General features: G+C 34.0%; 2 protein-coding genes across 3 annotated transcripts in view; one reads left to right on the top strand and one right to left on the bottom strand.

Moving 5' to 3' along the window:
* PDCD6IP (programmed cell death 6 interacting protein) overlaps nucleotides 1-14,294 on the top strand; it is a 77,012-nt gene extending 62,718 nt beyond the window's left edge. For both annotated transcript variants that reach the window (XM_081283510.1, XM_081283509.1), the window contains exons 15-18: nucleotides 1,234-1,328; nucleotides 7,973-8,096; nucleotides 9,232-9,425; nucleotides 10,848-14,294. In XM_081283510.1, coding sequence (XP_081139636.1) covers nucleotides 1,234-1,328; nucleotides 7,973-8,096; nucleotides 9,232-9,425; nucleotides 10,848-11,022 — 588 coding nt within the window. In that variant the 3' untranslated portion in view covers nucleotides 11,023-14,294. The remainder of the gene's footprint in view (nucleotides 1-1,233; nucleotides 1,329-7,972; nucleotides 8,097-9,231; nucleotides 9,426-10,847) is intronic.
* LOC308643828 (cysteine-rich PDZ-binding protein) lies at nucleotides 6,698-7,440 on the bottom strand. Its single transcript, XM_081284115.1, has one exon. It carries the CDS (start codon nucleotides 7,387-7,389, stop codon nucleotides 7,084-7,086), a length of 306 nt encoding a protein of 101 aa, XP_081140241.1. The 5' UTR covers nucleotides 7,390-7,440; the 3' UTR covers nucleotides 6,698-7,083.
* Nucleotides 14,295-14,914: the final 620 nt, after the last annotated feature.

Genomic DNA, 14,914 nt, shown 5'->3' with positions numbered 1-14,914 from the left:
ATATATTCAGTAAGCCAAGCACAGTGGCATGCCTGTAATCTCAGCAAATCGGGAGGCTGAGTCAGGAGGATTACAAGTTTGAGACCAACCTCAGCAACTAAATAAGGCCCTAAGGACTTAGCAAGATCCTGTCTCAAAACAAAATATTAAAACAGCAATGGGGATATGGTTCAGTGGTTAAGTACCCCTAGGTTCAATCCCTGGCACCAAAAAAAATACACACACACACACACACACACACACGTGAACCATATACATATTTTAGCACATTGATGCTCGTTTGTGTGTGTGTGTGTGTGTGTGTGTGTGTGTGTGCGCGTGCGTGCGCCACAGTCTGGCTGGGCACAGAATCACGAGCCACTCAAGCAGGAGCAAAACTTTATTTTTGAAAATGCCGCCAATACCCCGTAGGCGTCTGGCAAGCAAGCCGGTCCACCCACGCGGTCCCGTCTACCGGAACCGGGGCCCAGGACCTCCCCCGGAATTCCCTCCTACTATCCTTCCCCAACCAGTGGGAACTCTCCAGGAGTCCTGTAACATGAGTCCCGTGGCAGGCCAAGGTGAACAGCAGGAGTCCAATTTCTATGTGAATGTAAATTTTAACATAATCATATCATCTCAATGGCTAGCTGGTGTCATCTTACAACCAAAAGTGCCATTCATCATATTATTTGGTTGTGGCTCCTAGCAGAAGGTATAATGTAAAATCCTCTGAATAGAGAGGGAAAATACTACATTGCCTTCCAAACAGAGGATAGTAAAATGCCATCTTAGTTTGACTTAAATACTTTGTTCAAATAGATAAGCAGAGAAAACTTAGCAGAGAGCCTTCAGAAATTCTTTGAAGATTATCTGAAATGATCCCTACATTTCTCTAGTGAATGTATACATTTAATCCTTCCTCTTAACTAGTTTTAGTGTCATCATTATGTAGTAGTAGAATTTTTTCTAGGAATTGGGAACATGTTTATAATCATGAAATTTAACTTATTGCCACTTAAATTTCTATGATGGTGTTCTTTAAAAATGATTTTACTGTTTTTATATTTTAATGAAGTTTTAGGTTATATTTAAGATTAGGTTGTTGGGCTTAATAAGTGCTGTGAATATGTCTTGTACAGAGGATTCAGTTCTTCAGTTTGTACCATCATTGGCAAATTAGCTTTAGATGGTGCTACTCCCTAGATTAAAAAATTGTTATTGTTTATTACTTGTTTTCTTGTTTACTTGTAGTTTTACAATGAGTTGACTGAAATCCTGGTCAGGTTCCAGAACAAATGCAGTGACATAGTGTTTGCACGGAAGACAGAAAGAGATGAACTCTTAAAGTAAGTTTGTTTTGTGTATCAAATTTATTTAAAATATTTTGTCTTAAAAATATTATAAAAACATTTAGGGTGAACTTGGTAGTGTGAAATAGGAATTTCCCTTCTTTTCTCCTTAGAAAGCACCAAGCCAATGGCTGCATAATCTGGGATGAAAGGATGAAAACCATCAGAAACTAAATGTAGGAATGTATAGTAAGGTCATAGAAGTGACAATAAAACAATTCAGTGTGGCAGATTTTAGGAAGTGCCAATGAATAGAAAGTTTATCTTGAAGTGGCAAATAGGTTTCTTAATGTAGGACAGGAAGTATAGAACATGGAAAAGACAGGATGAACAGCTCAGAAAATAATGGCAAAATACCCTTCTGAAGGAGACTACTGAGAAAGTGGGCTAATACATAGGACTTATTTTGTGCTGAATAATCAAATAGAGTTGACCCAGCATTGATACAAAGGTAAAAAGAAAAAAAAATGAACAAAATTGAACATAACTTAATAGATGAAGATTCACCAAAAAATTGTCACAGGATATATGAAAATTTTGAACAAAGATATCATGGAGTAAAACAACTATCCTGCAACTTGATAAGCAAAGACAAGATATACCTCTGGGGGAAAACAGTATTTGAAACTTATTCACAGTCAGTAAACAAATTTGCCTTATTTATAAAGAACTCCTAAATTAATGAGAAGAAAAAAAACCCAGGAAACTAGGAAAAGGATGTGAACATAAATTTTGCAAACCTGGGAATACATTTTACTCTTATAATTAAATATTTATCCAATATAAAATAAAAGTTAAAATTACTCTGGGGTAACATTTTTTCTTGGCAAAAATCTGATTTTGATAATGTGCTTTGTTGAAATAGATCTCATATATTGCTGTGAGAGTACAGAATAGCGCAATCTTTGTATAGGGTAATTTAATTGTAAAGGTCAGAATTATAGATTCAAACAATCTTTTAATCTTGCTATTCTGGTTTTGAAGCTTCTGAGGCTATATGTACTAGAAATGATATATTTATGAGCTTATTTCTGCATTGCTTACAGCAAGTAAAGGAATAGAAATTAATCAAGTGTCTAGGGTTAGTGAAATAAATAAAACTATGATCTCTACAGCAAAATACTATGCAAATAATTTTAAAAAGGGGGATATCTTCAATTTACTGATATGGGAAGATCTCTGAGATAAATAGGAAGAAGTAATATACAGGATAAGAGTACAGAATATGCTTTTTGTGTAAGAAGGGAGAAAATAAAAATATTTAAGGGCCGGATGTGTAGCTCAGTGGTAGAGAGCTTGTCTAGCACATGCGAGGCACTGGGTTCGATTCTTAGCACCACATTAAAATAAATAAATAAAAGGCACCGTGTTCATCTACAACTAAGATATATTTTTTTAAAAAAAGAAATATTTAAACTGGTCTGTTTATGCACAAGGAAGCTTTGGGTATTCTTTGGAAGAAATATTTTCAAATATTTCTTTCTTTTTTTGGTACTTAAGATTGAACTCTGGGATGCTTTACCATCATGCTACATCCTCAGCCCTTTTTATTTTTTATTTTTAGACTAGGTCTTTCTTCGTTGTTTGGGATCTTGCTGAATTGTAGAGGCTGTCCTTGAACTTTGTGATCAGTTTTCTGAGTTGAGATTACAGTGTATACTGTGCCTGGCTATTTTCAAGTATTTCTTATTTCAAATTTCTGGTTTGTAAACTAGATTTGTTATTATATGCACGTGTATTTCTGTATTTGTACTGTAAACAAAATCAGTTCTGAGGTGGTCATAAACTTTTCAAGTGTTTTCGGCTCAGTGATTGAAAGATGAATGAATGATATAAAAGTATACCATATAATAACATAAGCTTTTAAAAAATCTGAGGGCTTATTTTGTTAAAATAATAATATTTTGTTGATACCCAAGACCTAAATTCATTAAAAGTTTTTTTTTATTGAATAAAATGTGTACACCGAAAAGGTACATGTAAGGTACATTTTACAAATTGATATTACCCAGGTAGCCAGCGATTACATTCATAACATAGGAAATTCTCAGCACCCCAAGAATCGATCACTCAGGCATTTACTCCATTGTTATCCTGTTTCTCCAGGACAACCTCTATTGCTTAGGAGAGCATGGATTACTTTTTCTTCTTTCTATACATTATAATAGAATCATATGTACTCCTTTGTGATTGGCTTTTACTCAACATTGTATTTGTGAGATTCATCAGTTGTGTGTATTTGTAGATTGTTTTACCCTTATATCCATATATATATATATATATGTATATATCTCGTGTGAATATACTATAAATTATTCTATTGTTACCAGTATTTGAGTAGTTTTCTAGTTTTGAACTATTATAATAGTGTTGGCACGAGCATAGTAGAACACAGCTGTTTTACTATGAAACAAATGTCTGGGACTAGTTAATTAATTAAAGCTAGTTCAGAGCCAGATGCAGTGTCATATACCTGTAATCCCAGGTACTTAGGATTGCAAGCTGAAGGCCACTGGGGCAGTTTAGCAAGACCCTGTCTTTTTTTTTTTTTTTAAGTGCTGGGGATGTAGCTCAGTGGTATAGCGTTTACCTAGTGTGTGCAAAGCTCTGGGTTCAATCTGTAGCACCCTCAAAGAAAGATAAATAAAATAAAGGTACATTTTTGTAGGGTAAAATACTTATCATGCAGTGACATATGCAATTAAAATTGTAAAATTTCCTAGTAGCCACAGTAACAAAGTTTAAATATATAAGTAAAATTAATTTCAAAAATGTATTTAACTGAGTGTATCCAATTTATAATTTAAATATATCATCAATGTAAAAATTATGAATGTTTTATTTTTTTCCCCCACACTAAGTCTTAGAAAAGCAGTGTATAGTTCAGCTTAAACGTTAAGGACATTTTCAGTCAGGCTAGCCACATTTCAAATGTTTAATAGCCACATGTGCCAGACAGTTGCCATATTGGATGGTATGGGCTTTTGGTGAGCATGTGTATGCAGTGCTGTTGGATGCATATCTAGGAGTTGAATTGCTGAGTCATAGAGTATGTGTATGTTCAGCTTTAGTTGATGTTGCCAGTTTTCCTAATTTATATTTCTGTTAGCAATATATAAGAGTTCTTGTTCAAACAAAACTGATATATAGTCCTTAAACAAAAAACAAAACCTCAACAAAACACTACTTAATGCAAGTAAATAGTGGTTTAGAAGATAAATATTTTGCCATTAACTATTCTGGTGGGTGTGTGGAGTTAATTCATTGTCGTTTTAATTTTTATTTCCCTGATGACTAATACGTCCTTTTTATATTTCTATTAACTAAATACTTTGATTTTTTTAATATGTCTTTTCATTGAAATCTTTTATCAGAAATTTAAAGAGTACAAAAAGAATGTTTTACTTTGAGCTATATTTTGTTTTCATTAAGGGTCTAAATACTAATGTCAGGAATAGAAATTCTGGTATCATTTTATTTTTACTTTTTTATTATTGATCTTATGACTTATTAGCTTTGATTTACATCATTAGTAAGTGGTTTGGCTCATTTGCTGTATTGTATTGTTTGCTATAATCATCTCTGGTATTTATCAAAGGAAAAGAAAGGTCTTGTGTTAGGGCTTTATATTTTATATTATAAAATATACACATATTTCTTAGATATTTCAAAATCATCCAACCTTTCACAATTTTATTTTTTAAATTTTCGTTAGTTGTAGATAGACATAATACCTTCATTTTATCTTTTATATGTGGTGCTGAGGATTGAACCCAGGGTCTCATACATGCTGGGCGTGCTCTACCACTGAGCCATAACCCCAGGCTCCTTTCACAATTTTAATATTGATGAAAAACTTTACTTTATCTTCCAAGCAACTGTTTACTTATGTCAAGTAGTTTTTTTTTTTTTAAGGAATATATATTAGTTTTCTTTGTGTTTGCAGTGTCAAATTTATCTTCCAAATGGGGCTCTTTCTGAGGGTGAAAGTGTGGGTGACAGATATGAAGGGTGGCTGTTAATTGTTATATCCGGGCAGCAGGTATTGTTGCAAACATTTTGGGACATGTATTTGCTTGTTTGTGTATGTTGATCAGTGCTGGGAGAGGTTGATTGATACCATGTATTACTAGAGTACTTTTTACCTTAGGTATTGTTTTAATGAGTTTTTTCAGGTAGATTTCAGGAGGAGATTTTGAAATTCTCTTCTAAATTTTTCTTTTTTTGGGGAGGTACTGGGGATTTAACCCTGGGGTGCTTTACCCACTGGGATACATCCTCAGCTGACTACCCTCAACCCCCTTTGTTTTGAGACAAGGTCTCACTAAGTTGCTTAGGGCCTTGCTAAATTGTTGAGGAGACTAGCCTCAAACTTTCATTCCTCCTGTATAAATCTTCTGGATCTCTGGGATTACAGGTTTGCGCCACTGAACCTGGCTCTTATAATATTTAAATGGTCTTTTCAACAATTTATCTTTTGTGAGTTCACTTTAGTGCCAGGATATGAGTTGTCATTTTTTTTTAAAGAGAGAGAATTTTTAATATTTATTTTTTAGTTTTCGGTGAACACAGCATCTTTATTTTTTTATTTTTATGTGGTGCTGAGGATCGAACCCAGCGCCCCACGCATGCCAGGCGAATGCGTTACCGCTTGAGCCATATCCCCAGCCCATGAGTTGTCTTTTAATATAAAAATATCCCAGTGTCAAATTTCTTTGAATATCTTTAGAAATTGTTCATCTATAAATTTTCATCATTAGCTTTCACACCTGTTGTTTTATTTTCTATATAAACATTGATATTATACAGTGATTAAAATATTCATGAGGCAGCTCTGAATGGTTGTGGGTTTTTTTCCCTCCAATTTTTTTTTCTAGTTGTAGATGGACAATACCTTTTTTTTTTTTTTTTTGCTTTGTTCTATTTATTTCTTTGAGGGGTGGGAAGGAGGTTAAAAAAAGAAAGTTTGTTATCTGCTTCAAAGAGCTTTTCCAAAGGAGGGGGGATTCATGTTCAATACACATCAACATGGATGAACACCGTTCTCATAGCTTTCATATCAATTTGAATTCAAGCGATTAATGTGTGTAATATGTTTTCGGAAAACCAGTGTATTCATATGGACACACAGGTACTCCTTGTATTCTTGTTCACATATGAAAGGAACTGGCACTTTGACTTCAAAAACAATTTTTTTTTTAAAAATCACAAATCCAACTTGTCTTTGATTTGGGTCTGAATTAATTACTAAGGAACTATTCAGCAATCAAGTGGCCTCAAATATTTAAATATCCTCTGAAACTACAATTCATTAAGGGACTGCTGACTCTTAAGAGCTATGCCATCAGTAAGGGAATGAGATGAATTTTCATTCTGGATGCCAAGTTCAAGGCAAAGTATCAATAATCTCCTCACTTTTAAAATATCTATAAATAAGAGTAGATGGAGGGTTAAGATAAAACAATGTTAAGTTAAAAAGTGCATACAGAACTCAGAAATACCTTTTCATTAAATTTGCCACTTTAGTTAAAAAATGCTCATAAGAAAAATAACCACTTAAAGGAACATATTAGTTACATTTTTGCTGTTTAGAACATTTTGAGAGCAAAAGAATGAATACTGATCAACTTTCCTGGCTAAAACTTAATCACTGTCCTGAAATAAGTTATTTTTAAGTTGAACATCTATTTATGCCTTGAAAATTCAAAGCAGAAAGAAAAATCCCAGAAAGCCAGTAACTTCATCAATACATCTACACAGATGTTTGCTTGTAGTTTTTGGTATCCAAAACCTTTTTTCCACACATTGCACAGATGCCCTTTTTGTAGGCACAGCCCTGGCAGTAATGAGAACCTGGTTGGTGCACAGAACTTTTACAAATTCTGCAAGTGGAGAACTTATTCTTTCCATATGGATCAAATCTTGCTTTTTTTGAAGTTAAAGCTTTATTTTCATTCAGCTTTCTTCCACCACTTTCTGTGGTATTCCTTGCACCATCTTTCCATGTATCTGGAGTGATAACAGTACCAAGTTTCTTTTCACATTTTTCGCACACCATCCTTCTGTCTACGGTTCCCTCAGTCGCAGAAGCAGCAGCAACTCAAAAACATCAACAGAAGGAGTCCCCTTCCTGGACAATACCTTTGTTTGTTTATTTTTATGTGGTGCTGACGGTCGAACCTAGTGCCTCACACATGCTAGGCAAGCGCTCTGCCACTAAGCCCCAGCCCCAGCCCCTGGTTGTGGTTTTTGATAACTTTTGGATAGATTATGGTAGGAGTTTTCATTTCCTGAATAACTTATTAGAGAGTGGGCAGTCTTTTAGGACTGCTTGCCTGGTTTAATACATTCTTTACTGAGCCATGACTGTGTGATTTCTTAAAAAGTTTATATTTTTTCCTAGTCTTCAGAAATAGAATGTGATTTAACTTAATTTTATTAAATAATAGGAAGTAGAAAGAAGATTTATGTTATAGTCAAGAATAGAAATGTCATATATTCTAAAATATCATCCCTGTTTGGGTACCATTTTCTGTTTCATATATGAAGAAAAGAAAAATGAGAAAATGCATGGTACTTTATTTGTGGGTTTTAAAAATTTCTTCTTTGTGTTAAATTATAATACTCTTGTCTTTAATAAGGGACTTGCAACAAAGCATTGCTAGAGAACCTAGTGCTCCTTCAATTCCTACACCTGCATATCAGTCCTCTCCAGCAGGAGGACATGCACCAGCTCCTCCAACTCCAGCTCCAAGAACCATGCCGGTTAGTAAGCCAAGTATATTCTTAAAGTAGAAGGTTTACATTAGTGACAACCTGTTTGCTCTAAATGATAAAACACACTTTGCTTTGGAGGGATTCTAGTGGTCACTACCTGTGTCAGGTGATTAAACTTCTGATGTTTTGCAGTGTGTAGAGCATGGCATCACTTGTGAGTTCTTGCCAAAAAAAATGTGTAAGCTAAGTCTAATCAAGTCTTTAGAACTAAATTTGTGTTGACAGTAAATACAGTGATTAAATAAGAAGCTAAAATGTGCCACTTAGAAAAAATGGACAATTGGAAGTATTTTATTATTCTACTAAGTTGGTCTTTTCTAAAATAGAAAAAAAGGGGAGGGTATATTCTAGATTAAAAGAGCTGAAAGATTCATTATAATCAAATGCAGTTCATGGACCTTGAATGATTTTGATTCCTAAAAACAGCTATAAGAGCTTTTCTGTGGTGAATAGTGACATCAGAATAATTATTGCACACTTTAGCCAACTTCTCACTTGAATCTAGAGTGGATATTTGTTGATATAGGGGAATAATTGTTAATATTTTTAGGGTGAAAATGTAATTGTGATTATGTAGGAAAATACCATTATTAGGACTGAGTGCTGAAATTTGTAGGGCTGGTATCATGAAGTTTGCAATTTATATTCAAATGGTTCTGCAGTTATGTAGGTAAATATTTGGATGCAGTTATAGATGAAGCAGATATGGTAATAGGTACTGAATTTCATTGGTAGATATATGATTGTTTTGAAATACTTTTGTTTTTTAAAGTTTTCAATGTTTCAAATTTTTCTAAAAAGAGTTTGGGGAGTGAAAGGAGTTTACAGTAATAAACCATACTTGTGCTGCTTTTTTTCTACCTCAAATGTCTAAACATTGTTGGGAATAGTAAATGATGAAATATTAGTTATCAAGAAAAGAGCAGTGGCTGTGGTGTTTTCACAAATTGGACAGTTATTCTTCTCCTATGGTACATTTCTAGAGTCAGTAAGTCAGGAGTGGAAGTTAGACATATATTTGGTTGGATACTAGAATTTGTCATTTGCTCTCATTTATTTTAATTAATAGCAGTTTAAGAAAAACAAGAAACATTTTATAGTCGGTGCTTATTTTTTCTTATAGCCTGCTAAGCCCCAGCCACCAGCCCGGCCTCCACCTCCTGTGCTTCCAGCAAATCGAACTCCTTCTGCTACTGCTCCAGCTCCAGCTCCAGTGGGGACTGGGACTGCTGCCCCAGCTCCATCACCAGTCCCTGGCTCAGCTCCCCCTCCACAGGCCCAGGGACCACCCTACCCCACCTATCCTGGATATCCTGGGTAAGGCTGTAGCATCATGTATCACACTGAAGTGGCTAATGTTGTTTCTACCTCTGGTTAACCTTCCTAAATGGAGGTGTCATGAATGAATGAGCTACAATAGGCAGCTTATCCAAAAATTAAAATAACATCACAGATACTTATTTGAGTAGTTTTCAGTAATTTTCTAGGTTTTAAAAATTCATACTTTATTTTTTTTGCATGTTACATTAAACATATCTCTTCTGTGTCAAATTCAGTATGTGTTGAATTGGCTGTCTTTATTTAGGTGCCTTTTCTGAGCAAGACTGATGAGGCCTTGTTATATCTGTATTTTGAAATCTTGGAATTTAATAAACTATTAGGTAGAAATTTACATAGTTAAGAATGTGCTTACTTAAAGGTTAGTCTTCTTTGTGGCAGTTTCTTTTCTTTCTTTTTTTTTTTTTGGTCGGGGGAGGGTTGGGGATGGAACCCAGTACATGCCAGGCAAGCTCTCTACCACTGAGCTACATTGCTGCTGTCTTATGGTAATTTCTTAATCTTAAAAATCTAGACACTTGACTACTTTTTAAAAAATATGGTCTAAATTCTATTTAATAAGTACACTCTCTTCAAACTATAAAAACTATAAATGGTAAATATTTGTCCATTATAGTAAATATTGATTCTTGTTGAACAAGAATGTATATTTTCCTGGTACTAGGGACTGATCTCAGGACCTTGTGTGTTCTAGGCAAGTGCTTCTACTGCTGAGCTACATCTCCATCCTCCAGAAATGTGTTTAGAGTATTAGTTTTGCCACATCAAAATGAAATGACTCTGTTTTTATTCCTTTTATAATAGTTGAATATTTGATCTTATTTCCTTTAATGGTATTATTTTCTGAATAGTATTAAATATTTGATATTCTTTTATTTATTAATAACAGGATAAAAATGCTTTTCTTTTTTTTTAAATTTTATTTTATTTTAACTTTTTTACAAATACCTTTATTTTGTTTATTTTTATGTGGTGCTGAGGTTTGAACCCAGTTCCTCACACATGCTAGGCAAGCACTCAACTGCTGAGCCACAACCCCAGCCCCGCTTTTATTTTTTAAAAATATTTTTTAGTTGTCAATGAATCCTTTATTTTTATGTATGTATGTGCATGTATGCGGTGCTGAGGATTAAACCCAGGGCCTCACATGTGCCAGGCAAGCACTCTTCCACTGAGCCATAACTCTAGCCCAAGAATGCTTTTCTTTAACATGTACCTTGAAACAATTCCTTTTTATTTCTGTTGTTCTCTAATATACAGGAAAAAAAATAATAGAAAAAAATGGCTTTCTTAAAAAAAAAAGGAAATGAAAAAAAAGTGGGCTTAGAATAATTATTGTGTGTTTCATTTTCTAGTGTTTTATTTACCAACCCATTTTTTTTTGTTTTCTCTCCCCATCAGGTATTGCCAAATGCCCATGCCCATGGGCTATAATCCTTACGCATACGGCCAGTATAATATGCCATATCCACCAGTGTATCACCAGAGCCCTGGACAGGCTCCATACCCAGGACCCCAGCAGCCTTCATACCCCTTCCCTCAGCCCCCACAGCAGTCTTACTATCCACAGCAGTAATATCTGCTCAGAAGCTCAGCTGGTTCAGTTCAGAGGGAGAGAAATACCAACCCTGCAATAAGTATACTAAACTCTATGCTCTGGTTAATATAATGTTACTGTACTGAATGCAGTGTATAATTTCTGTCTGTGGCTGAAAGCTAAAAGCTGTGCCCCAGTTCCACATTTGATTGCACACGTGAGATTTTGCTGCTATTGCAGTATAAATTATAGGTATAATAGGATTTGAAATAAGTTACATTACAGTTCATAAAAGTTGAAAATGAGAAATTAAACCTGCCAATGAAATGTTTGAAGTTAGTATACTTTCTACATAAGATGCGGTTGGGACATCAGATACTTATAAAGATGGTTTAAGTACTGATATTCAAGGAAATCTCCTTTCTCTTTTGGTTTGTTGATTTGGTTTAATTTCCATTATGATATTTTACGTAATCAAGGCATTGTAAATCTTATAATTTAAAAATAAATTACTTAAGAACAGTTGTCATTGTTATGTTTTGTCATTGATTCTTATTATTGTCTAATTTCTTCCTGGTATTAGTCTCTCATTTTGTATGTTCACAAGTTAAAACAGATGCTGTGTTTAAGTGCACAAGTAGTGCAGATTACTAGTCAGGTTCAAGGATGTTTTTATAGGAAGACTGAAAGAATAGTATCATAATTTATCTTTCATATGCTGATTATTAAATTACTTTTGACGTTTGTTTAAAAAGTCCTATAATGTGGAAGAAACACAATTGTTACCAAAGATTCTTCAAATAAATATACAAGTATTATATATAAAAATCTATTTAATGTTTTATTGTTAGCTTCTCCAAGAAATTGATGCAAATTCTGGTAATAATTCTTTTAGTTTTTTTCCTTAACATGGTTAAAATAAATACAAGTCATGGACAGTTCTGTCAAATGTAATAGAATTGTTTGGAGAAAATTTACTGTACCCCTCTATTGCTTTTTTCCACCTTAGTGTCTTAACCTAGTAATATTTAATGCACATTGTGTATGGATATATTTTACTTAGCCCTTTCCTTTTTTTTTTCTCCTGAAGGATTGGACCATTTTATAATATGGAGGGAACACAAAAACAATTGTTGGGAACATGTACCAGTTCTGAAATAGGCTATATATTTAGTATTAGCCTCTGCTGTTAGGATAGTCATTGTATAAACCTCAGTAAAATAATGAAGATGCACCATGGAAAGAGAAAAGAAGAAAGGTGTGAGTTGGGCAACATCACAGTGGGGGCTGTTCTGAACATATTAGGTTACAAACAGAATTCCAGCAAATTTGTGTTTATTTTCTGAGTTTTAATGCTGACTTTTTCTTGCATTATTGTTTCATTTAATGATACTGTCACTTGGTCCACTGTTGTTTTCATTGACTATTTAGGTTTATATTTTGAATGTTAGACTGAAGGTATGATTGTAAAAGGGAGTATACTGGCTTAAAAATATATGTGTATTTTAAAGAATCTTTGTTGTATGTAGAAAACAGAAAGACATGTTAATTCAATGACCTTCAATTACATGGAATATTGAAATTGGGTTAAAGTCCAGTAGTTAAACATTGGCAAAAATAGCTTTTTTTTTTTTTTTTTATAATGGATTTTTAAATTTTATGGGTTTGCCAAAGTGTGTGAGATGGGTTTTTTTTGACTCCTCTGTAAATGGCTTTTGAGTTCTACATTTTTACCACTTGAGGTATCTTATACTAACATAAGACACCCAGTGAGAGTTAGTGATATCCCAAATTGCTAGTTTATGATTCTTAATAATGTAGAAACAAGGAAAAAACAAAATTGGCCTGAATATTCTCTTGGGGAAAGAGGGCACTAAAGGAAAGGGTAAGTGCATCAGAGGGCCACAAGGAATATAGGGCAGTTAGCCCATTCTGTATGCAAAGCTGGGCCTGCTCTCAGATAGCCACAGAAAGATGATGTAGGAACCCTAGGAAAGAAGCCTCCATGGCTCCTTGTGGCCGCTTCTCTCTGCTCACCTGACTCCTCAGCTGTGTTAGTAAAGCCTCTTTTATATAGTGACCCAAACTCATTGTCTTGTCAGTTCACTCATCTTTTAGGTTTTTAAATATACTTTCTTTTTGTCACCCATGTTTAGGTTCAAAAACTGTCTTTGTAGCCATTGAGTGCTGGGTTTGTCTTCATAGGCTGATATAGTTGCATTGAAGTGACGTGAAAAGAAGCCTTCTCTTATATGTATTTTACATTCTATCGAACACAAAGAAAGCCCTCACTCAGGTTGGTTTTTGTTATGAAACTTTTAAATTTGCTGCTTAGCTTCCTGTGTTCCACAAAATACCCTAAAAGGCAATGAATAATGCTGTATATTTACAGGTAGGGGGGCTTCACTCTGTGGCTCAGGTATGTTGTTCCCATGTAAATAGTTTGGCTTTTTTGTTATATTCTTAAACTAAAGGAGTGATTCCCAAGCCATTTATGTTTGGCTTTGGGATTCTGTTTTAAAATGGATTATACTTGTAACAGTGAAGCTCTGCACAGAGAAACTAGTAGGGGTAAAACTGTCTTCCTTCTATTTCCTGTTCCTGGTTGGAGACAGATGGGCTGACTTTTCAGTCTGGTGCAAAACATTGGTTTAAAGAGAGCTAATTCTTATGCCCATTGGTCTTTATACTCAGTCAAGAAAAATATCATTTATCACTGCAAAGCAGTCTTTTTGTAAGCTATCCCTGAACCCATGCCCCATCACCTTTGCAATTTATAATTGGCCCCCCCCCCCTGACAAATCTGAGGAGTAACAACAACAACAAAAGAACAGATTTCACAGAGCCTGGTGTCCCTAATGTTGTATCCCAGTCAGCAGCCTTTCTAATCAAAACCAATTTTAAAACACGTTTTCCATTAAAGCTTTACAGTTTGCAAAAGTGCTTTGTACACATTTTCTAATTTCATAAACAGGATAAAATATAATTTGTTAAGTAGGCTTCAGTTTGCTATGAGATTTTTTTTTTTTTAAATGATTGGTATACCTTGAATAGTCTTGCTACAGCCCAAGTGGCATCTCATTTTTTTAGACTTCTGCAATTAGTTGATTCTCAGTAGAAGGGAGGATACAAAGCAGGAAAGACCTGCTATAGTGTTACAATTGCTGGTTAAATATAGACTTTAGAACTAAGTGGTTGATTATAAGATTTACATGGAAAAGCAAAGAAGGAAATTATATTTTTCAAGAAAGAGAATATTCAGGCTTTATTTCTGGTATGAAGTTTATATTTTTTAAAAAATCCTATATTATCACACCAGAGATTTTAGATTCTTTTCTGGTTAAAAACATTGCTGGTGGTTGGATTATATTTTTATTGTATTCATTTCTCTTAGGTCGAAAATTGTAAAGAAACAAAAAGGTTCCAGATGAATGTATCGTAGAAATAAAAGTTGAAAGATTCTTACTTCCTTGGAGTATGAATTCTTATTTAAAGTGTTTATCCTTCAGCTTTATAGTTCCATAGTTTCTTTGATAAATGCTGGGCTGGGAAATAAAAAAACACCCACTTTGACTAAAACTTGAGACTACAAAGCAAAGACAATGTTGTTTAACTTTTGTTTTTAACAGCTGTGAACTCTATAATTTAACTGTCATGGGTGGACCATGTTTTTTATTACTTATAATTTACCCCAGTTCCTTCAGATAGGTATTTAAGAGCCATTTTTTAGTCTAATTTTTGGAAATGATCAGCAAAATTACCATAATATTCAGTTGATTGGAAGGGGTAAGTGGTGAAATGTACTCATTTTAAAAAACATTTTCTTCCTTCTTCTCCCATATCTTAACGTCATATTTGAAAATATATTATTATGTAGTTAAGTATACACAATTTTTATCAGAAAATGTGTTGATGATGTTTATCTTTAAAA

The sequence above is a fragment of the Spermophilus citellus genome (assembly GCF_964194105.1).
Source record: "Spermophilus citellus genome assembly, chromosome: 3".
NCBI lineage: Eukaryota > Metazoa > Chordata > Mammalia > Rodentia > Sciuridae > Spermophilus > Spermophilus citellus.
The sequence above is the reverse complement of the archived record's forward strand: the minus strand, read 5'-3'. Positions and strand labels throughout refer to the sequence as shown.

What these genes read in the sequence shown, in the direction of transcription:
- LOC308643828 (XM_081284115.1), bottom strand. Translation starts at nt 7,389, where the DNA reads ATGGTGTGCGAAAAATGTGAAAAGAAACTTGGTACTGTTATCACTCCA.